The sequence below is a fragment of the Mchenga conophoros genome, linkage group LG20 (assembly GCF_057382185.1).
Source record: "Mchenga conophoros isolate Kocher_MC1m ecotype Shallow Benthic linkage group LG20, M_conophoros_male_GT1.1, whole genome shotgun sequence".
Classification (NCBI taxonomy): domain Eukaryota; kingdom Metazoa; phylum Chordata; class Actinopteri; order Cichliformes; family Cichlidae; genus Mchenga; species Mchenga conophoros.
Window position 1 is genome coordinate 13,840,969 of NC_140545.1, and position 24,772 is coordinate 13,865,740.

General features: G+C 39.7%; 1 protein-coding gene across 2 annotated transcripts; it reads right to left on the reverse strand.

Moving 5' to 3' along the window:
- Window positions 1-4,290: 4,290 nt before the first annotated feature.
- Window positions 4,291-17,919, reverse strand: LOC146550500 (Krueppel-like factor 15). Of its 2 annotated transcripts, none has more exons than XM_085260155.1 (3): window positions 17,732-17,919; window positions 14,388-15,957; window positions 4,291-7,591 (listed from the first exon to the last, which is right to left on the reverse strand). In XM_085260155.1, exons 2-3 carry the CDS (start codon window positions 15,869-15,871, stop codon window positions 7,414-7,416), a joined length of 1,662 nt encoding a protein of 553 aa, XP_085116281.1. In that variant the 5' UTR covers window positions 15,872-15,957; window positions 17,732-17,919; the 3' UTR covers window positions 4,291-7,413. The 2 variants fall into 2 exon arrangements, with proteins under 2 accessions (XP_085116281.1, XP_085116282.1); XM_085260156.1 differs by lacking the exon at window positions 17,732-17,919 and adding an exon at window positions 16,981-17,524.
- Between the last annotated feature and the right edge of the window lie 6,853 nt (window positions 17,920-24,772).

Sequence of the window (24,772 nt, forward strand, 5' to 3'; positions counted from 1 at the left end):
CTAAAGGCGGTCTGAGGTTCAAAGGGTTAATCTGGGCTATAAGGTTTTATGAAAGGGACTCAACCACAAGGCTGCATTCCTGTTGCTCTTTAGAAATTGTCCTTAAATTTGATTTTCAGCCCTGAAATTTTCATGTGGCTAAGTCCTGTGGGAAAAAAAGAATGACAAAGCACAACATTTCAACTCACACATGTGGACTCATATAATTTAGAATATTTGAGGGTCTTTAACTAGGCAAATGTTCTTTTATTAATGGATTTTCATTAGTATTCTTTCAAATTCGACATGGCTTAATTAGCTGTAGTAAATTTATTGCGCCTAAAAGCTTATGCTGAGAGGAATCATGTGGAAATATTTTCCAGATTTGATTGATTTCATATGGGATGAGCCTTGGTCATCTTCACTGACTGCCTGGTCCGCTTTCTTTGTAAACTCACTCGTTTAAGTTCCTTCCTTTGCTCATCTGAGCTCTGAAGTGATTTGTGTCTAAAACGAGTTAATAATGGGGAACCCTTGAAGAAAGCTACATTCAGTAAATGTAAGAAATCCAAATTCTCAGAGTCCACAATTGAGTGCAGCTGTGTGTTTTTACTCTGCTTGTATGTGCTGTTTTAATACCATACACTGTATTCATCTTTTTCTTTAGTTACATGCTCAGAGTAACATTTTAAAGCAATCAGCCTTAGCTGTATATGGTTCAGTATACCTGACATGCAGTAACTTAACTAACCTTCAATTTTTTTCTCTTCTTTCAGAAAAATGTTGGAGCCATCAACAGAAAAAGGAGCCTCAGTGCTAAATCTCAGACGAGCAGCCAGGGTCTAGTTCAGCTCCAGATGTGTTGAATTAAATCCTCCTGCTGCATCCCAGAATGCCTCAGAGACTGCGCTAGCTCATAAATCAACGCGATCTATATCTAGAACAGACAAGACACAGACACAGCTTGTTTTGCTACCTTTTTTTTTAGCACCTATATCTCCGCTTTTACACAGTGACTCAGCAAACATGCCAGAAAACATCTATTCTATAAAGTGTTGTGAAAAACAGGGGGGGTTATGTGGTAGGGAGTAAAGGAAAGGCTCTGGCTATAACAGCAGTGGATGGGGGTATAATTTCCATGAAAATTTGCCATGTGGTACAAATCTTAAACTGACATACCTCACGTCTCCCAGCTTTAGGTTTTTTACGCAACTTTCCGGGAAGCTTCTCTTTTTTTTCTTTCTTGGATCTCTCTTTCTGAGCTACATGTGGTTAAAAAACATGTCTATAAACTATATATGTGAATAAGTTACCCTTATATAGCACTTGAAACGATGTTAAGGCATGTCATTAAACGTTTGTGAATTTTATCCTGGCTATGTGGGATTCTATTTTGACTTTTGAAAACAAAAAAGACTTGTAGCAGTCTCGCACTTTCCAGACAGTAAGGGAGAGACGTGTACAGAGGTAAAAAAAAAAAAGGAAATAGAGTATAATATTTGAGCTTCACAGCAGCTCAACAATGTTCTGAGCAAAAAGGTGCAAACAGAACACATTTTATTATGACATTAGCCTGCTAATTTGATATAGATAACCATAACCATAACTGCTCTTGCTCTTGACGGAGGCGGTTGCACTTTTCTCCTCTCCTCCTCTCCCTTAGCTTCCCTGCTTAGCCTCTTATGTCCTTGTCTAGTCTCGTGTTTTTTGTATTACTTTTCCCTGGAACACTCTTTCACAGTCTGTTCTCTAAAACCTAAAAGAGGAATTATGGATTTGATCAACTGGTCCCTAAATGCAATTGACACCCCTTTCTCAACGAGAAGTTTGGGCTTGGGTGAGCCTGAGTGCTGAAGATATCTACCTATTCGGAACCATGGTAACAGGGTTCTTGCTGATCGGAGCTGGCTTGGCCCCGACTTATCGAAGAATTAAGAAAGCGGAACTGGCTGTTCAAACCCCCACAAGGCTGCACGCTGGGACTGAAACGATGGGACGAGGCATGAGTTTCTCAAAATGGGATCATTGAGTGCAGCACGGATAAGATCTTGGAGAGGCTTACGGCTGCCGTGAATACTCAGAATAAGACCTCTGAGCGCAATGTGGATTACATCTCAGAAGGGCTCACTCGGAATAACATCTCTGAGCGCAAATTGGATGACATGTTGGGGAGGCTCACTGTGGTCGTGAGTTCTCAGAATCGGCTCTTTGAGCACAAGAATGACAATATCACAGAGCGCAAGTTTGATAACATCATGGAGAAGCTTACGGCTCTCCAACGGGAGATTGAGAGACCAGTGTTGGACTGTTAGAACTGCTTTGAAATTCATATGAGCTGTTCGCACTAAAGTAAAAAGCACCATCACTTCATGCGGATACCCTTTTGGCGCCAGCTGCGGTCGCAAAGGCTGGAGCTGAACAAAAACACCCTGATAACGACTGTGTTTAGTCTGTTCCTTCCCATTTCATGCAAGGCCACCTGGGTTGGCTGGAAGACTGTTTACTTAGCCTAGCAGGGCGAAGGACACTGTCTCAGCTGAACTCTGGACACGCACACACATACATATACACTGATGCACAAACTCATCCCCCTTCCCTTTCCAAACGCCTTTGATGCTTGTTCCCTCCTGGGAACACGGCGGGTCTGAGCCCGCGCTGGAATGGTAGCGCTGGGCAGGATGGCTGCTGTGTTTGCTTCGGATTACTCCTCACCCCTCACCCGAACCTGTGGCTTGTCACGTGTTCCATAATGTTGTGCTGTGGACATTTATGTGCTTTTTTGTGCATAGGAGTTTTTTTGTTTCCTGTTCTCATGCTGTCCTCCCAGGAGCCCAGCATGAGGAGAGGTCTCTTTTTTTCCTCTTGTACTTTCCCATTGTAATGTACATTTCAGTGTTTGTTTTCTGTAACGCTACCGATCTCCGACCTGTATCCCCATGTGATGTCTGTGTTGTGTGTGTAAGGTCGGGGGGGTCCTATTTCACTGCAGGGCAACCTGCACGTGGCGAATAAAGCCTTGATTGATTGATTGATTGATTGATTGATTGATTGATTGATTGATTGATTGATTGATTGATTAACCAGTGAGGCCAGCGGGACAAAATCTCATTTCACACACATAATAACTCCAGTCAAAAGCAGTCAAATTTTACATTGCTGAAATGGTGATTAACAGCCAGAAACTGTCAGTCAAATGTATTTGTGTCAAAACATTAGTGATGCAAAATGCATCTTAAGCACCTTAATCAATTAAAGAATGTAAAGATCACATCTGCATAAAAAATAAAATGCATACATCTGTTACATACGATCTATTGCTTATTTATATGGACTTTGGCAAACATAACGCTGTAAATTATTAGCTTTGTAGTTGCTAGATACTTCACACTTATTTAACACTTAGCTCACTGTCTGTACCTATCATTTGGTTTTGGGCACATTAGCACAGGTTTTTATATGTGAATCACCTGTTGTCAGTAAAACAAAAAATTGAAGAGCGCAATGATTCGGAACCAAAACAGTTGATCTAAGTTCTATACATCAGTACTGTAGTGTAACCATTGTACAGAAATGTGCACAAGAAAGTATGAGACAAATATAGGGCACTGGCTATTTTTGGATGTATGTGGTTTTGTGCGTTTGTTCAGAGCCAGACATGTTTGACTGAGTTTTCAAGGTCTGTCCAATATATACAGAATATTTCTGTTAATATGCAACACTTTGTCCTTTTTAAGTATGAGATATATTTAACAGGGTTAACTGTAGCTTAGGAGGAAGACCAGATTATATATTAATTGGTAGTTTGATTCCTGGGGCATTTAAAGATGATTACTTATACACTCTTGTAAATCTAACTCATGCTTAATTGGTCTATTATGCTCTATCTATTAGAAGTAGTTATCTTGCTGTATTCTGACATTGTAGTAGTAATTTACTACAGTGACATTTAATTAATTAATTAACTCACTCAAGTCAGCAAGCCTAGGTTTGGTAAAGCCAATCACTTACAGCTAATATTAGATGGCATAAGCAAACCTTAGCTAGAGACTATATCAATCTTATAACTAAACAACAACTATAGATATTGATAGTGTCAACACTTTTTACTCTTTACTCTTAAAAGCACTTAAAATAAATGCACACATGCAGTCAGAAATAAATTCATTTTGTCATTCCCAAATAATGTGGCCCAAATCTGACATTTTTTACTGTATCATGTGACTGAAAGTCTCTCAGCAAAAACATCAGGAAAGCAATATATTAAAAAAATCTAATGAAACACTTATTGGCTGTTTAAACAGTAAAAGCAAGTCGTGTTTGTTTGTTTTTTTATTGTAAATGTTTTACATTGTAGAACAAAAGCAAAAAATAACATTTTTAGCTTTTTTGTTGTAGGTATGTACAGAACACATCTGAAAATGACTTCAGTGTTTCATAACACACGGACAATTTTATTTCCAACTCAGGTGTAATTTCAATTTGTTTTATTTTCAATGTTAAGCCAAGTGCATGTAAATAAACTGTTGCTGATATGCATTTTTTTGACTTCTTACAAAGAATGCATCATGAAACATGTAATAAGTATATTGTATGTGTTGTGTACAGACCTCACAAACACTAAGTCAACTAATTTTAAAACAATATATTTGAATTATCATGTTATGTACACTTTCTTTACAGTTTTAAAAATCTTTCACAATCACAGAAATCACTAGAAGAATATTTCAATTCTCTTTTAGATGAATATAAAGTATTTACATACATTCACGGGATCACGTACGACACTCTTTCAGAAAAGTGTTTCTTCTAATTGCATGGAAGGAATGGCTGACTGAGTTAACATACTTCCTTTATATAGCGTCACTGGTGGCAAACCAAAGACTACAAAGGGTTTGACAATCACTGCAGGTTTCAGCAAATCATTAATTTCTAAAACCACAAAAGTCTTTCTTAAAACCGCATTTTAAATCTGTTTCAAATCTGTGAATTTTGTCAAATAATTCTCAACTTTATGGCACAGAAATTTCCTCTGAGCTCCTCCTATGATATTTGGTTTAATTCAAAGGAAATTCAGAATAAGAGATTAAAGCAATCTACTCAGTTAAGTGAGATATGAAAAAAAAGCTTAACAGTCACTGCTTCCTTACAGTACAATACCTCTTTTAGAAGAATTGATATGTTCAAGACCAGCAATAGTGTTTCTTGAATGCTTTTGAAAATGGTATATATTCTGAAAAATGTGCTGTAAATTCATGTTTGGGCACAACCAAAGTAAGAAAACTTACTCATGAAGATTTCCCTTTAGATGTGGCATTTGATGTTGCAATGACACTAATTTTCCACTCTCAATGGAAAGTTAACTGAGCTCTTTTAAGTTTTAATCTGTGGAGAAAAGTAGGACAATATCTATTTGATGCCTCTTTAAGCAAGATCCAAAATATTTCATACATTAATTAATTAACAATTTATTCTCTTACAAATTAAGTCTTCAGTGATAAAGCACTGATTTTAAAAATGCAATACGTACTTGGGTATTTTGCCTCTGTTGCAGTTGGTCACTATTAGCTAATACAAGTTAGCTAACACTAGCTGATGTTAGCTAACATTTTATAATGCTAGTTACTGTTTTGTAATTGTACATCATTTACGCTATGCACTATGATAAACGATTGAAGGTACTTATAATTTTCATATGTACTGTGATCCTGTCATTGCAACATGTGACAGCATTGGCCAGTTCTTTAGCAAAAACAACATAGCTTATCTTTAATCTTTTTACTTTGGTGTCCTTGGTACTAGCCTTAATAACTGGCTACCAAATAGACAAACTCAATTTGACAGGTAATGATTTCATTTAATTTCAGATGTTCAAAAAATCTGGGGCAAGACAAAAGATTCACATTGATGCCAGCAGATTTACCATCTTGTATCATATGACAGCAGTGACATAAAGTAAAGAAAGTCACATTAAGTAATAACTGATATGGTATAACAAAATCATTAAACAGAAGTTGTGACATTTCATGAGATGAACAAAGACAGCGTTTTAAAGCTTGGCTTTAGGGTCATCAGCTTTGATCCAATAAAGGCCATTAAATTTACAATTATTACGATAAGTAATTTTTTGACAAGATGAATCAAAAAGAGTCAGACCGCAGTAAGATAACACAAAATTCTCAGAATTCTCAGTATGGGCAGACAACCAAAAATGTCATGTGTATCAGTGCAAATTACATGATATTTGTTGGTGAGCAGTAATTCAACATCAACTTGAGCTTTGTTCTTGTGTTTGAGGTCGAAACAGACTCTAAGGCAACAAAGAGACTTATTCAAAGCTAATGGAATGTTGGTGTATCTTTTTATCTACTGAGAAAGAATTAAACCAAGACCTTAATAGTCCCCATTACTTCCTAATAGTATGCCCAGTTAGCCCTTGTTGCTATGCAACAAATGAAATTCAAGCCATTAAGCAGTAAGTTTTTGCTAGTATTACTTTTCAAAACATTTGGCTCCAGGAAGAGTATAAAAAGTGGAGGTTTTAAACAGGGATGCATGTGACTAGTCAACTAGATGTTTAAATCCTACTGCTATTGCTAGTCAGCACCAGAAATATTAGTCAGTTACACAGTTACACAGACTGGTACACCTGGTAGCAAGATGGAAAGTAAGCAGATTACCACTAACCAGCTTGGTTCAGCAGTATTTTGACGCAGAAAATGAATGGTTGTATGTCACCTGTGCTAGCATGCAAGCTAATGGCAAACTAATCATTGTATCTGTGTGCAACATTACATACAGCTCAGAATTCCACACATGTCAGAGACATTTAAAATGCAATCTGATCACGGAGGAACGCGATTGAAAGTTTCACATAGCTCTTAGATACAGCCAATGTTTAACCTCGTCCATTAAGTTTTCATTGTTTTCTACCTTTTAGACAAGTCAGCTAATCTGATTCCTTTTTTTTTTGTTTAAACAACTAGCAAATTAGTCGCTATAGCATCCCTAGTTTTAAATAGTAGCCAACCCACCAGTGTTATACCTTTTATTGATATAAGGCTTTTGATTGAACATAGCAATAACACACACCCCAACATGTAAAAAATAGCAGATCTTTCTCCAAATTAGGTTAGCTAAAATATCTGAGAATAAAGTTGTAATATACAAGAAGCTTATTCCACCTGTGAGGGTGCTTTGTCAAGTAACAGTTTTCTGTTTTAGTTCGTTACAGTCTTTTCCTCGTCACCCAATAAATTATCACAGTACCATGAGTGTACGTCACGCACACGTATTTGAACATAAACACACTTGGGCAAAAAGGAGTCCGGCGCAAACTCCTTTAAAGGGCATCTGGACTATCACCCCACCACCCTCCTCTGTCTTTCGTCACATTCCCTCCCCTTCCCTCATATCTGTCAGGCTGCCAGAGCAGGGTCAAAGGGGTCCATTTGCAGAGCGTCCTGTCCTGCTGCTTCGTGGAAAGCGGTGGACTTTGAGGTGTTTCGACAGGTGATCACTGCGAGCAAACTTCTTCTCACAGACTATACACTGGTATGGTTTCACTCCTGAGTGGGAGCGGCGGTGTCGGGATAGCTCGTCCGATCGAGAAAACCTGTTGGAAGGAACCCCAGCATGTGGTTAACAAATTAATCAAATTTTACTGTACATTAAAAACATTTGGCTATAATAATTTCCCATTAGTGCTTCCAAATGTTCCATTTTATTATTACTATCAGTAATGTGATCTGTTTGTACACAGCTATTGTTATATATATATATATATATATATATATATATATATATTAAAAACAAACTAAAAACAAACTAATGTAGTCACGCTTTAAGCTGCCAAATGATATAAAAGCCATGCCAGCCTTTTTTATTTCAGGGTAATCTGATAGATGTGAGTATTGCCCTGCGACTTGAAGTTAAAGAGCCATCCCATATTTAGCTTAACACATGAGCACTGTAAATCCAAACCCAGTCTATTCCTGGCCTGCTCCGCTGTGGTTTCTATGGGCTTTGGCCAGCTTGGGTATCAAGTCAGTGAAGGGTTAAGTGGATGACAGAGCAGTGCCTTTATACCTTGATTTGGTTCCGTATATATTAGTAAAGCTGTTAAGATTTGAACAATCTGCAACACAGATTGATTTTCTAGCACATTTCCAGGAGCAGAGGCAGGCTGTAGACATGAAGGCGATAATTCAGAGATGTAAAGATGTCACTCACAGTTATTTCAAACCATTTCCACTGTAGACATGTATTACACAACTGGCCTATTCATCATTTTAATAGGCCAGTCATAAAAAGAAGGTAAATGACAGAGCTTACAAAGCTAAGCAGTGGCATCTGAGACAGCAAGAATCTTAAAACAAAACAAGACGACTCATGTTGTTGATATGGAGCTCTTTCTCTATTGCAAGTCCCACATAATCTCATATAATACTCCAGAAAGTACAGATAATCAGTCCCCAGTGTAACAAAAGAGTCTGCAGCCATAATAGCTATTATGTGAGACACAATGAGCCAATATGCTCAAAGGTGGCAATGCTAACATGTTTGTCCTGAGCAGGTAGAATATTTGCCAAGTACACCCTTACAGCTTTCAGAGACTTTAAGATGGTAAGTAGGAGGCAGGTGCCAAGGTGACACAATAGCGAGAAATGTTTTAGCTAACCTGTCTGCAATGATCTTTAAAAAAGCATCTGTTGCTGACAGTGAATCTAGAAAGTGTTGGCCATTTGTGGCCATTTTCCAAACAATCTGAATCCTACCACTCTAAAAAGAGAAAGACTGGTCACAAGTGAAAACATTCAGGACAGGTGCCAATCTTTCCAGGAATGGACTTCCCAGCAAATTCACTGCAAGGTCAGATCATCCAGTGCTCAGAGTACCTGCAAAAAGCCTAAAAGCTACAGCTCAGACTTTACAGGCCTTGGTTAGCATGTTTAATGTTAAACTTCATGACACTACAATTGGAAAGGTTGCCAGGAGAAAGCCTTTTCTCTATAAAGCTGCATTTGAGTAAACCACAAGACTTTTGAAACAATATCCTTTGCACAGATGAAACCACAGTGGAGATGTCAGGCCATAATGCACATCACCGTGTCTGGAAAAAAATGCAAAAAATGCAACCAAACAACTAGAAAAACAACATTTCAGCAAACACAGCTCATACCAACTGCCGAGCCGGAGGTTTGGACTTCTAGTATTCCAGAGTCAAATGTAAGGCCATCAGTCTGACAGCTAAAGCTTGGCCTAAACTGGATCATGGATCAGGACAATGATCCTTTTGTTGTAAAGGAAAAGAATCAAGGTGCTACAATGGCCCAGTCATGTGTGGATCTCAACATGACTGACATGCTGACCTTAAGAGAGCTGTGCATGAACGAACGCCTGCAAACCTCAATGGACTGAAGCAACGAAGAGTCAGACCAGATTCCCCCACAGTAACAATAATAATGATGAAGTCACACATTATCATACATTGCTGTTAAAGGTGTTTGTGCACGCTAGTGAATACTGGGGTGTACTTTCTTTTTTGTGACTGTATTCAGTAAAACCGCACCATATAACTATTTGCTTTATGGTCTGTTGGGGGCAGCACATGGGGCTGACACTAAAAGTTATGACATTCACCAGTTATTGTCTAACCATGTTACAAAGGACCTTTAGGTAAAACAAAATGCAGTTACTGATATCAAGTTGCAAAGCTCTCCAAATGTGTGAAAAACACTTTTTGTTGCAGGCTGTTTGAAAAGTTAACTGAGCGACAGAAAAGAGGCAAATGAAAGGTGTCTTTCTAGCTCTCTTACACAAACACAATGTTTACTACAGTATATACTACAGCTAGGGATGATTTGCTCATCTCTTTGTAGCCCTGAATGCAGTTATAAAATGCCATTTTATAAAGCTAACAAGCTCATCTGTTTGTTGCACAACTACAGTAGAAGACACAGCAGAGCAAAATAAGGAAAGAGTTGTAGTTTGGATAACGAGCCAATGGAAACTTCTATGACAGGTTTCTTTTCATTTGACACCCTCATGTACCTCTTTACATTTCACACAGTCATTCAGTTTTGTTAACAGACAGTTATGGCTTATTGGAGCCTTGAATAACATTAATTTTGTGATAGACTGTCTACTGAAGTCTTTTACCTTTGTGTTGAAGGGATTAGTGGGATTTTTTTAACCTAGTTCTCCCTACCTCAAGAACATGTCAAGTAAACAGAAATAAATACTGATCCATGTCTTTACGTTCTCTTCTTTATGCGACTACACTCTTGGTAATTGCTGGATGATGTGAATGCAAGCATTAAACCCTAAAGCATTACTATATCAGCTACAAGCTTGGGCATGGTAGAACCCATACATGTGTACTCTACGACTAAATTTGGGCTGAGCCTATAAGAACTATAGCATAATGTACTGTAGCCAGAAAGATCTTTCAAGAGAACATTCATGCAGGAGTTATGCAATTACTCAACCTCACTCTCCTCACATGTATGTTCTTTGGCGTAACGCCTGTTCTCTTTTGTCACCCCACCTTCTCTCTCTTGCCACCTCATGCCCATTCTTGCTATAGTTCTTTGTCTACAATTTTAGCAATGTCACTTTTTCTCAGCTTACATGTCACAGATTGTGGACAGAGAGAGAGAGTGTCCTCAAGCTCAGTGAGTTCAGCGAGTTCATAAGTGCTACAGGTTGGGATTAGGGGCAATTTTCTTGATTACGTGAGTTTGTGCTTTTCACTGAGGATTGTGGCTTTTGTGCCTCAAGTCCTTGGGGCAGCTTGGCGTGGAGCTGCACAACACATAGTATACATAACAGCGTGGGCCCTGTGGGAAACACACGCAGGTCTTGTTCTAACTTGTCCCTGAACTTAGATCTTCCGCCAAAGCAGCATTCAAAGAAAACAGCCTAAAAGGTGTGGCGGTAACAAACAGTAACACAGATGCTGGCATATATATAGGTATAGGTATGCCTACTACATGTTAACCAACACAAAGGCCATGAAACTCTTCTGAAGGATTTTTGCAAAATAGATATTATCTTTTTATCTAGCTGAATAGCAGCAACTTTCCATCCACTGTGGTCCCCGCCAGATCAACAACCCTTCGTGAGTGATGGATCATAAACTAAGCACCCTCTCTTCCTTTCCCTTTGTCTCTCTTTTGAGCTCTAAGTGTCCAAATCTGAGGCTAAGTTTGACTGTGACAGCCCCGTCACCACCCAACATTGTTTTGTTGTAATGATGAATGCATCAGCTGACAAAGACAACAAGCCACAGCCCTGATGACAGATGCCGAGCACGCACACGCTGGAGTGTTTTTACAGCAAACTTTGGGTTCCAGCCCAGATTCTCAACACAATCCTCACATGAGAGCCTCAGTGCAGGCCGGAGATGAAAATGCTCCATGTTTGTGTGCGTGTATGGGTGTGTGTGCGTGTGTTGCTTGTATGTATGTGCTAATTTAAGTGTTTACATGTGACCAGATGGTCACAAGAGGGGAAAAAAATTCCAAAAAGCTTTAAAAAGGAAAACCGTTTGGCAAAGGAAGGAATATAATGTTGACTGAGTTATATGTGGGAATCCAGCCAGTGAAATACCTCTCCTGTCTACTTCAGAGGAGCCAACACATGGATCTACTCTAAGGTTACAGAGGGTACAGGGAGCCTGACTTCTTACTTCACGTCCATTTCCTGACTCAGAGGGAGAGGAGTGTGGAAGAGGTAACTTTATAATATAGTAAATTGCTGCTGCTGTCACGTAAAGACGTTGGAGATGAAGTTTTGAAAGAACATTTAGGATCACTTAAAGAAACATGTAGTACTCAGTGTTTGCATTTCCTGACAATACAGATTAAATCCAGTCATAAATGAAAGTGAGTGCACCATTACACCTGACCAATCGAAAAACATGGCTAATGTTGCCACACTCTGTCAAAATACACTCGTAATCCAAACAAAAAGATCTAAAGTTTAAATAAGTATCAGCAGAGTTTTCTCCACCACATAACAAGCTCATTAATTTCCCTGAAATAAGAACTCCATCTAACACCTAGCTGGTTTCTGAGCTGTAGCACCTGCATCTTTCTCCTCTTCGGTGGACCTCACTGCCACTAGCATAGTCGTGGTGAGTGCTTAGCTTGCATGTCCTACTTTAACATGCACTCAGCTGTCTTAGCACCTGATCACGCTCACTGAATCAACAGTATGATTGGAAACATTCCTGAGATTTTCTTTTTAGTCACAAGGAGGAAAAATGTGAAGAAATTTTTAACAGCATCACATTGATTATTGTAAAGAGTAACTAAATAACCGATTACTTGAACTACAAAACTAACACGTTGGTATCCCCAGTTTCAAGTGATCTGCAAACTGATTACATGCATTACGTCCATATGTCTGCCACTGATAACAATAACACAGCAATGCAGCAAAACAAAGCTCGATACAAATTCATTTTGGGCTTCAGATCAGAAGTTAGCTTAGCTTAGCATTAAAATTTGAAAAGGAGGGCAGAGCTAGCCAAGTGCACCTTTTCAAGATTACTAATAAAAGTGCTTTTGATCTCATCTGTTTGGTCTGAGGAAAAAGCAGAAAACTAACATCCACAAGCTGTAACTGTTGCTTTCCAGTGAGTGCTCGGGTCCAGTGACCTCATCAAGTTTCCCCTGGATGCCTTAAAACCTCCCTATAAAGCCAAGACATGAGAGTCGTATCACTCATCTCATCTGTCCTTCATCAGCAAGCTTGATGGAATGATACAGGTTACCAAAGGACAAGTTCCTATAGCATGGAAAACATGGAAAAAGTATGTCTTAGACTCCAAAAAAGAGATCATTACATACATAACAAGTGACAGATCACAATAACTTGATATAGAAATACCTGGATGTTTGTCCATCCATAATGTTGTTAAAAAATGTCTGACATGTTTTTTTAATGGTTATAGTTGTAGCACGGCCTCCTCACAGTGTGTGCTGATTGCAGGTGTAACTCTGCACCGGACAACTGCTGAGCTGGACCACCATATCCAACATATCACTCCATGACAAAAACACATTAACCTTTTCACTCTAACTTTAACCTAAATTTAAATCTACCCTTTACTTCAAATCCTTAGCAGAGTTATTTTAATGTTACCAATGCTTGCCCTAATGTAGGCTGGCCTTTGTCTATAAGGCTCTATATGCACACTCTTGGGCAACGACTGAAATAAATGACCACTGCACCAAAGATCAAAGAGTTCAAGTAAGGATTTCTTATTCAAATCTAGTCCATGATTTAAACATGGAAAAGCTACTCAGTTTGCAGCAAATTAGACTTTTACCTTGTATCCTACACTGATAACTTTAAACTTGATTCTGCACTAATGCTCTGCTGCGAGAACAGGAGTAAAGTGGTTGCAGACAGTGAGCAAACAAATGGAATAACTAACAGGGGACAAAGTCTGCATGCAGACAGCTTCAAAAGGCACTCTATCTAATCTGCAATTTTACCACGGTAGAAAAACACACAGATAGCCGGGATACAACCAACATGTAGAAAAGAACAAATTGTAACCTTCTAAAAAAGCCTTGAGTGCAGCTTCCCTGACAATGACCCATTCCTCCGTTCACTCCCATCCATAAACTAATCAAACAGAGGTTCCTGAATCCTCTCTCTGTGCATTTAACATACATTTATACCCTTGTTAAAGTTTTCACTCTCTTGTAAAATGATATCTTTGGTTCTTTCAGATGACGTGGGGACATCAAAGATGCCTCAAAGACAGATAAAGGATGTGGAACAATTTGCTCTTCCTCCAAGAAGCAAAAAAACCCTTCTAGCATATTTCAGAAGTCAAAAAGGACAATAAGACAGCTTAATGCTGCTGCACTCGATGGATTACATTTCCTAGAGTATCACTTCTTATCAGTATTAACCTGACAGTAGAGTATTCTTCATTACATGACACATTAATGTGTAGCACTGTGGTACCTCATTAAAGTCTGTACACAGTATTCAAGTATCCTATAGAGTGGAAGTCGATAATCCTGGTTATTGTAATCTCTGTAGTGTAGATACGGATTTATATGCAACATTAAACCTCTTAGTATCCACCATGTAACTGGTTAACCACATGCTAAATAGGAAATTTTACAAATGAACTTTAATACATTCATTTTGACATTACATGATTTCTTTTCCATTTGGGTGATCCAAATAGATGAAAATTCTTTAAAGGGGGGGGGGCATGACCTAACTCACTCCCTACTCTTAACCCTAGGTGGGTTGCTGGTTACCTGGTGGATGTTATAAGAGGCTAAAGCAACTGAATGTGTGTCATGTGAAGCTGGCTTGCTCTTCACTTCATTTGAAGTCATACCAGCTTTACTATAAAAACATTTGGTCCCACTCACCTCCATCCACAGCCAGGCCATGTGCAGGCAAATGGCTTCTCCCCCGTATGCCTCCTCAGATGGGCTTTAAGGTGGCTGCTCTTGGAGTACATCTTATTACAGCCAGGAAAAGAGCACTTGTGCATCTTAATAAGGTCTGCGACTGCATTCTTCTGGTACCTCTGACCTCCAGAAAGCACCCCTGTAGCCGAACTGCCACCTAACCCACCTTCCACAAGCCCTGTGGGTTTAGCTGCGATGGGCACCGGCGCGATCCGGACAAATTTGGACGAAGTGGTGATCCCGGCTTTGCTTGAGCTCGCGACGTTAGCTGAAGAAAGCAGCTGAGGCACTAAGGCAAAAGTCTGCCCCTGAATGTTAACCAGGAGCTGAGCTATTTTTATGTCAGTTGGGGCCAGGGTTTGTTGGGACTGGGATTTCTCAGGATTCTGTGTGTCAGATTCTGAAATGGCGCTGGAGTTTGGTTCTTGTTTGATCTGTATAGGCTGGATTTGTAGGATGACAGGCACATGAGAAGCAGAGCTGGAACTTTCGGATGAGGAAGGCAGTGATCCAGACTCCTCCTGTTTGATCCCTTCTGCATGGCTGGTGGCAGAGCTAGTTACACAGCTAGCATCTACCGATGATGATGAGCTGTCCATGTCTGATGCACATGGTGCATGTTTGGTCTCTGTGTGGGAGGAGAATGGAGAATGAGCCACAGGCACAGTTTGATCCGAGTTCTGTGACACTAGTTCTCCTGCTAATGTCCTTGAATTTTCTGCATCTACATCCTCTGATGTTGGGGACATCATCTCATCGCACCTTTCCTCTTCTTTTTCTACTGCCACAACCATGTTTTCCTCTAGGAACTCCTCAATCTCCTCTAGAGTGGGCTGAAACAGGAATGCCGCAGGATCCTGCAACTCATCGAGGAAGACTGGGAACTCGTAAGAATCCTCTTTGGCCTGCTGCTGCAGAACACTCAGCTGTTGCTCCCAAGCCAGCCCCGTAGGTAAAATGGGAACAGTAGGAGAAGAAGATGTGGAGGAAGGTGGAGAGGACAGGCACAGAGAGGATGAAAGAGTGTTGCTGCTGTTGCTGGTGTTAGAACTTAATGAGGTGGTGTGGGAGGCCTGAGACAGCAGGAGGTCTAGCAGGCTGTCTTGACTCTCTCCTCCCGAGGAGCTGCAGCTCCCACTGCTCCTGCTGCTCCTGCTTTTGTAGCTGGAGCTTAGGACATGTCGTGACACTGGGGACGAGGACTCGGGACTGGAGCAGAGGGACGAACGAGGGCTGGAGGAGTCACTGAGGTCGTCCTCAGAGAGCCGAGGAGAGGAGGAGAGAGTCACTCCTTGGTACAGGTGGTGGTGGTGGTGGTAGGTACACGCGTCAGTCACCATGATGCCACCATTAGTGTGGCAATACAGGCAGCTATAGTCAGACTTTGGGGAGCCGGTGTAATACAGGAAGGTCTCCTCACCAAATGGTAAGTGATCAACCATTCCTGTGCGGATGAATGGCAGCTGGCTTTGCTTCTCTCTGCTCTGAAGATCGGGCTGTTGTGAACGTTCAAGCGTGTTTCTTGTTCCTACAAAACACAAATGATTACGTTTATTAGGTATGAAATTGAAAGAGATTCTCCACAATCCTCATCTAGTGGCAGCTGCTCAGACTGTGTTCAATTTTAATGAAATGGAACTTTTAACAGGCTTGTGTTCCTGGGTGATGGTTAATCCTAAAAAGTTCCAGCGTGACACAAACACAGCAATGTTGTCTATGAGGTTAATTTTTTAACAAGAAAAAATAACAAATAAGTAAACCAGCACTAACAGACTGAGAATGATCTCCTATTCTTTGTGGTTTCTACCTGCTGCCTGTTCAAGAGGTTTGCAGCTGATGGCACTTCAAAAGGAAAGTCAATCATGTGTGAAAGAAGTGGAATTTAAAGACTGTGCATGTGTGCGGGAGCGTGGATGCTGCAGCTGCTGGTTCAGACTTCAAGTTGACCATGTGGAGTTTGGGTTTCCGGTTTCTTCTAACATTAAAGCCATATGGTCATTAAATGTGTTTTTCTACCTGTGGTCCTTTGCAGAGGTTTTGTCTCAAAGAGGACACCAATTGAAATTTTGTATCAATAAGATTTTCAATACGGCAGATATTCGACATTAAATCAGAATCAGAATACTTTATTGATCCCTAGGGGAAATTATTTTGGTTACAGTGCTAGGTATAAACATTAACAAGACAGACAATGCACTAAGTAAGAAATAGACACAATATATATAATATATACATGACTTATATACATATAAGTCACTTATTGATAAATAGCTGAATAAGAGGAAGAGCGTGTGCAAAAGGGTGTAGCTATTGCAGTATACAGTGTGTTAAGTGGATGAGTTGTATAGGGAGATGGCCACGGGCAGGAATGATTTCCTGTGTAATGTAAAGCTAGAGCCCAAAAGCTTTCTGCAGTTTTGGAGTCAATCGGTGCCACTGCAGGAAGAGTGAGGGATTTAGTGCCTATTTTTATGCCAGAAAAACAATGCACCACATCTACATTTACGTGGATTAAAAAAAAAAAAAACACACTAGACACAAATCCACTTACATGCAGTGAGTGGCTTATGATGATTAAACGCAACTCTGAAATCCCCCTTTAAAACCTCAAAAGGCTGCATGAAAACGGGACTAGAGACAAAATGATAGTGCGCCCTCTTCTGTAAAAGAATAAAATTTTTTAAAAAGTTTTCAAGTGCAGAGATCCTAAGAAAAAAAATAAAACAAAAAAATGTTTTTGTTATGCACACACACACACACACACACACACACACACACACACACACGAACTTTTATCTAATGTATGATCTCAGGCCAGAACAAGGTAACATCATATGACATTGAGGGTCTGGTGTTCTGCAGCTGCTGCTTCTACGTGATACCTTATGGGAGGGGGGAGAAAAAGGGGTTTGGAAGAGATAGGTTTGGCCACGTCTAAACGATCTGCCCTAGAGTAACCCAGCAGCCATTAAACATCAAACAAGAATTTTGACAGCATGGTGCTCTCCTGCTCTTAACCATGCTGCGTGCTTAGTTAGGTGTGGAGGTTACTTCGGAATTCACGGCATGTTTAACGCTGCAGGCTGACAGCTCCTCCGATCACAGGCACGGGATTACTTTTTTTTCTTTTTTTGTAATACTGCGCCAATTCGCTAAATATTTCTACGTATCATCCGGTAACAGCTTTGCGTGCATGCATGTCTTTCATCAGAGCCACGCTTCACTGCACACAACACGGATCAACAGAAGACACACAGTCACATATAAACAAGTATCTTTTAGCAAATCGCCAACACACTCACCTGTATATGCAAGCAATCCAAACCCCGCTCCTTTAAAGCTGAGCGCTTCTCTCCTGGAAGTCCGTGCGTAATAGTGCGTAATGGCAATAGAACTCCACCGCACTGTCTTCGCACACTCTCTCTCTCATACAGCTCTCACAAGATCTCTCTCCCTCTCTCTCTAGAGTAGTCGTTGGTTCGTTTAACCGTCACGTGATCGAAGTTCGGCATGTTATACCAGTGAAATCAGGGCTCACGAAGGCTCGTCTGCTCGGCGCACGGTAATTGGCCTTCGATGACGGGAGGCCGGCCCTAGGGCTTGGCGTCAGTGGAAAGAAAGTGTGAGTAAAGGAAAGAGAGAACATGTGTGCCAATGAGGCTCGATCATAAAATCACTTTCATATCTTAGCAACTGCTCTTGAGGCTATTGAAGGCGCAAGTCATTTTCAACATTGTGTTGATGTGCTTCATTTGCATTTGGCAACTGGTAATATTTCCATTGCCCTTCCAGGGAGTGTGCCATGTGTGTTCACTGAAACCCTGCAACAAGAAGTGTCTATAATATTCTCAGTCAGAGCTGCATGTATTTTCTTTCCTGTATCACTTATTGTGTAGAAATAAATAGCTTTTACACGACATTACCATAGAGACTGTGTTTGAGGCTGACACATGATAAATCATAAATTAGGGTATTAAAGCTGCTAAAAAGTAACAGCCCAATTTTCCTGAAGGGAAAAGCATCAGCAGCTGCTGCCTAGAAAGCAAGCTGAGATTTTCGCTTTTTACAGATGACCATGTCTGGATAAGTGGCCAAGTGACTGAGTGAATGAGGGAGCTATTGAGCAGGCAAGTGAGCGTGTTTACATGCTGCCTAATGACATCAGTAAGAGAAGTTTTGCTTTCACTCCAGCTGAGCAGACCTCATATAAACACCTCCACAGGGCTGAAGGAACTTTACTGGCTACAGCCTAATTTGATTTGCCTGCGTAGGTTAGATTACCGTTCAGTGTTTGGATAAATGATCCACTTTCAGCCTGCTTGTAAACATTAGAAGTGTTTCAGTGTGTACTTGCATGCAGCACAGTCACTGGCTATTATGATGTATAAAAACACACACACAATGCCACACTGAGGAGGTTCGTTGTGTGCATGACTCCCGTTGAGCACTTCCAGTGCCACTGCTGCTGCTGAAACTGCTACTGACACTCGTGGCACTGCTATTTTGTTCTAGTACAAAATTGTTATTGTTTAGTTAAATGTTCTAGTTTGTTTCCTAGGCACCAGGTGCAACACAACTGTTGAATTAGAGTTTGCCATGGAGCTAATTTGCATCTACAGTCTCAGTGCAGGAAATCATTAGAAACAATACAGTGCAGTACAATTATTAAAGTTAGGCTGACATCATATAAATATCATATGTTTGTCATATTTATTATTATTATTATTATTATTATTGTTGTTGCTGTTGTAGAGTTTTTACTGTTGTGATTTGGTGCGACATAAACACAACTGAATAGAACTGATCTGAACCATTATTACTGCTGCTGTTACTAGTGTGACAACTAGCACTGCTTTTAAGCTACTATGACTACTAATATTGGAACTAGTATAATTATGATTGCTACTACCTGAACTATGCCTCGTACCATCGCTAGACTGCTATTCTCATTACTAATATTATGACTACAGAGGGTTGGTGAGATAGAAGAGGATGCTAGGAACAGGATGAGATGGAAGCAGATAGCCCGTATAAGAAGAAGGCTTTCATTGCTAATGTCATTACTAATGTTACAGCCTCCAGTAATGGTAGCCAATGGTAAAGATGAGGTTGGAGTGGTCAATTTAGATCATAAAGCCATAAAAAAAAAAGTTGACTGAGATGATAGTGAGTGGTCAGCTTGTTTGCTGATAGACTTCTGTATAAATGCAGATTTATCAGAGAAGTTTTCCTCACTGGCCATAGAGAGGATACAGGTTCAATACTCCTTGGCGATGCTAATGCTACACCTTTGTCTTTGCTGTATTTCTACTGCTAACACTGCTATTATTGCCTTTGTTACTTCAAATGGTACAGCAGCACAGGGACCAATCAATGAATCAATCAACCAATCAATCTATTTATTCATAAGCAAACAACACAGGTTGACCAAAGTGCTGTACAAAGAGAAAAAGTAAATAATAAATAAACAAACACACAAATAGAAGATAAGACAAGAAGCTAAACAACTCCGTCACAATTAAAAGCTAGCAAGTAAAGATGCATCTTCAGGCGGGTTTTAAAAATGCTGAGTGTTGGAGAGGTCCTCATTTGAAGAGGCAAACTGTTCTGAGGTTTAGGCACAACAATTGCAAAGGCCCAGTCTCCTCTGTGTTTTAGTCTGCTTCTAGGAACGATCAGAAGAACGTTATCAGCTGACCTTAGAGTTCTGTTTGGAGTATGTTTAGCTAAAAGATCAGAGAGGTAAGAGAGAGCTAATCCATTTAGAGACTTAAAAGCAAGAAATAAAATCTTAAAATCAATTCTAGAATGTACTGGAAGCCAATGTAAATGAGCCAACACCGGGGTAATATGGTCATGTTTGCGTGTGCCTGTCAAGAGTCGGGCTGCAGCATTCTGAACAAGGTGATGACGAGAGAGCAGAGCCTGGCTGATACCTAAATACAGACTAATCCAGTAGTCAAGCCTGGTGTAATAAATGCATGAATTACTTTCCTGCAGCAGGCGACAAAACATTCTTAAGCTTTGCAAGTGCCCTGAGCTGGAAGAAGCTGCCATCAAAGAACACCCCCAGATTGGGACAACTGGGATTACTGTTCTTATGGCTGTTTTCACAAATACAACTACCGGTGCTGCTATTACTGCTTTTGCTTATACTTACTAATTCTACTACCAGGCTACATCTATCAGCATGAAAGTTGTTGTAGTGTTTTTACTGCTGCAACTACTGATGCTGCTGTTACTACAATTATTGCCACAACAGCACCAAAGCAGTGAAGTGTAATTATAAATGATGTCATGAATGATTATTCAATTCCATTTAGCTGCTTCACTTTCACATTATTGACTTAATGGGACACTTGAGTGGAATCGGGCCTGTTATTAGTAGTTTTTTGCTCTGAAACACGAGAATCTGTTCATTGAAAGGTATTCTGTTTCCTACCACTGCTGCTGGATACAGTAAATACCTAACGTGAGGCTGACCAGGATCACAGTTTGAGTTTAAACATTCTTTCCCTGCTAATTGAATGGACCATGGCTCATTTACCAGAGTTTCAGCCTCTCTCAGTTGACACATACCTGAGTCAGAGAGAATTCCTGTAATGAAAGAAGAAAAAACAAGGAGATGAAGGACAAAGTCTGTACACTGCACCCTGTAAAGACTGTTTCCTCATGTAGATTACATCTTTGCTCATATCAATAGACAGCTTGTTAAAAATGTCAGGAAGCCCTGGTATCTTCATGAGCTAGAAGTTACTGGAGTTTGTGATTAACTGCAGGTCCCAAGATATTTTTCAAGCAAAATTTTGCTGGAAATTGTACTGCAAGAACTGTAGTGCTGCTAGTATTTGAGGAAATGCAGAGCTCAGAGCAGTTACTCATTGCAACAGTCACATGAAGCCTACAGAGGTTCTTTTCTTTGCCCCACATACTAATTGGTTTCGGCTGCTCCATTCAAACTCACAAACACCTACACATATGCATATTATGTAAGCCCCAGATGGACTTAATTAATCAAATTGATTTATTTCCTCTGGTAACGCTAGCAATCTGCCAAAAACTGAAATGGGTAAAATGTGTGCTTCTTTGATCACAGGCAATACCCTCAAAAGAGCTGGCATTCTCGCCGAAGAACCACTGGCCGGGAGATAGATAAATACTTCCTTTGTATGACAAGTTTCTTGCATATGGAAGAACACAAAATAAAAATCACAAGTACTCACATGTAAATGTAAACAGTTTGAGACTTTGGTCTTAGGTGGGTATCAGTTGGATCTTTGATATGATTGCTAAATGCATATGTTAGATACAGTGTTTGTACCCTTTCTAAAGTGTTATCATGGGTTGGGTGCTCATGCTGTAACTGGATTTAGCACCACCAGCTGACCAGCAGACCCCTGGAGAGTTTAATCCTGCCATGTAAACAGTCCACTGTGTGATCTGAACAGGTTTATTTCCCTTCACACACACACACACACACGCACGCACGCACGCACGCACGCACGCACGCACACACACACAATTAATTCAACTGTGACCTGTTTTGTTTTTGGAAATGTTGGGAATACACTTCCAAGAACAGTTTTCAGGAGCAGCTGACCCTTCACAAACACACACACACTGAAAAACTGAAAAACTACTACTCTTGTAAACTTAGCCTTTACTCTAAACTTTGTCTAGCCTGAACCTTACATAAACCTTAACCAGATTTACATACTTTTGAGCGTGCGTGGGTCCCTCAATATAAGCATATAATCATGTCCCTGCAATGTGAGTAATACAAGTATAGACGCACTCACTTCTATTATTAGACGCTCTCTTGAGATACTAACAATACTAAAAAACTCATATTTGTTTTTTAAAAAGTGTATTTGGGAACAAAGATGCCTTCTGAGAATTGTGCAATGGGGCTTTAATAAAACTGCAAAGAACCTCAGCTCTTCCAACTCCCATCCAGTCATGCTGCTACCACCAACACAAACAGTCACACTGGTACAAACACCCTTCTCGACTCTAATGCACTTCTTAGACAGCTTAGTTGGCTTTTAGTTAACCTGGCAAGTCTCATCCTATTTGATGGATTAACTGCTTTGCCTTATGCCTCGTACTGACTCTCACTCAAAGCCATACAGATACTTGGCAAACAAACTGCTTTGTATGCTGATTTTTTTTTAACACACTGTGGTTGGAATTGACCCTAACACTACTTTCAAACATTAACCTTAACCTTATTTTTTTGTGAAAGTCAAGCAGAACCTTTTTGTTTTTAAAGTAGACAATTTTTAATCTATGTCAGCTACAGGTAGAATGATTATTTCTTAGCTTCCAGATTCCTGCTAAGATCTGGCATTTAAAAATTTAATATTCTGATAGCAAAGGATTAGGGTTAAAGTCATCACCATGGATGACTTAGTCCTCACAAGGTTAAAGATAGTTAATTGTACGCATAGCTGTCAGTTAGGGCCTATTCACTAGACCATTTAGTTTATTGCAAACATACAACACATGTTGGCTGACAAGTGTCAAGACTGGAGGTAAGGAATGTCAGAGTTAGCCAACCATTTATTTCTTGCTACTTACCACAGACACATCCTGTCTCTTCCTGGAGGATTTGTAGTCCAGATGGAATATAAAATCCCACCAGAGCACTGTGCCCAAAACAAATGTGAGTGGCAATACTAATTTAGTTTTGGCTGATGTCAGAGCCTTCTTTGAAAGCCATGTCCAGTTCTTCTTAATGTGTCCTCTTACAATGTATCCATAGAGGAAGGTGCCCTAGGGACATTAAAATGAGACTTTTTAAACATTAAGTGACCTTGTTAATGTTTCCATTTTCAAACAGCAGGATACATATACAGTATGTGTAATCCTATGCACAGTGTAGTAGGAGTCTTGGCATGTGACATGATGACATCGAAAAATTTACTTTGTATAGATTATTAAAGAAGACTGTGACATTATAGCTTTGTCATATAATTTACATTTTTTAAAACATTTATGTCATCATATTAGCTTCTGTACTTTCATTCTAAGATCACGAAAAAAGAAAGACAGTCTGACCTAAATCCCCCAGGGTCCATACATCCTGCTGATGTTTGCTCTTCTTCCTTTGTTATTTGTTTAACCAATCAAAACATGATCGGGACAGAGTGCATAACCCACCTTTCAAGGTCGTCAACCAATTCTGTCGTCAACAGACGTCACGGGTCAATCTTTTATCTGCCTACGTTTGCCTACACACATTTGTTTACAGGAGGGAATTATGTGAAACATTGGCCGTATATACGTATACCCTCAGTTAGCTCTTATTTTTTTCACTCATTAGAGCTCATTTTACTAACAGTTTGTTTCCTGAAGCCTCTAACAGGCTGTTGCACAAACAGTTTAGTCATATTATAGTCTTATAGTCATATAAGCCTTATTTTTGAAATCAAGTATCCCATTTCAGGAGCTAATGGAAAGCCGTTATCTTGCTATGTGAGTGGGTGTTTAATAAATACATGCTGTTAATGTGGAAGAAAGACGGTATACCAGACCCAAGCACATTCATGGCATCGCGTTATGCAAAATGCCTGCTGTGAGATTTATGTCTCCATTCTGTTGAATTTCCTGATGTTTTATACAGTATAGTGACAGAGTAGATCAAGTGCTTATAATATTGCTTTCATTTTTTATTTGATTCAATAGACAAGTATGATTTAGGCTTTTCCATTAATGGTACTGCATTCTAACTTTAAAACAGCAGTTTACTTTCCTGTTTTATGAGCAGTAGTTTGATTATTCCCCTTTTGAAGAAGACCAGAAAAAAAGACACAAGAACATTTTGTGGCGGTGTAAAGGATAGGAATAAATGGGATTGCACAAACCTGTAGATAACAGAGAGTCACCATCGTCATCATCAGGAGTGGAAGAAGGAAAACCAATATTTAGTCAACGACAGCAACACTGCTGTCATAGTTTCTGGTAGCAGCTGAGATATTTTAATGTTTTAATGCACACATAGACACACAAGAATTTACCTTTGTGCTTTATTTGTACACAAATTAATTTTTTTTAACTCTTTAACTGCTGAAGCCTAAAGACACATACACCGAATAAAAAAAACAAGTGATTGGGGCCGATGGGTCAAATAATGTAAAGCATCTTACAGATCAGGAAAAAAACACTAAAACTTTAATATCTATATTTTATAACTTTAAAAACACAAATATTTACACTGTGTAGATACTTGTGGGTCACCTGAGTCTCATATGCTCTTAAAGCAGCATATGAGAACCTCTCTGTGTTCAAATAGAGTACTCTTCAAGACATGTATGTGTATGACACCAAACTGTCCAATCAAA

Coding starts and splice junctions, on each gene's coding strand:
- LOC146550500 (XM_085260155.1), bottom strand. CDS start 15,871: ATGGTTGATCACTTACCATTTGGTGAGGAGACCTTCCTGTATTACACC. Junction 7,592..14,387: donor TGGCCTGGCTGTGGATGGAG/GTGAGTGGGACC, acceptor TCCTTCCAACAG/GTTTTCTCGATCGGACGAGC.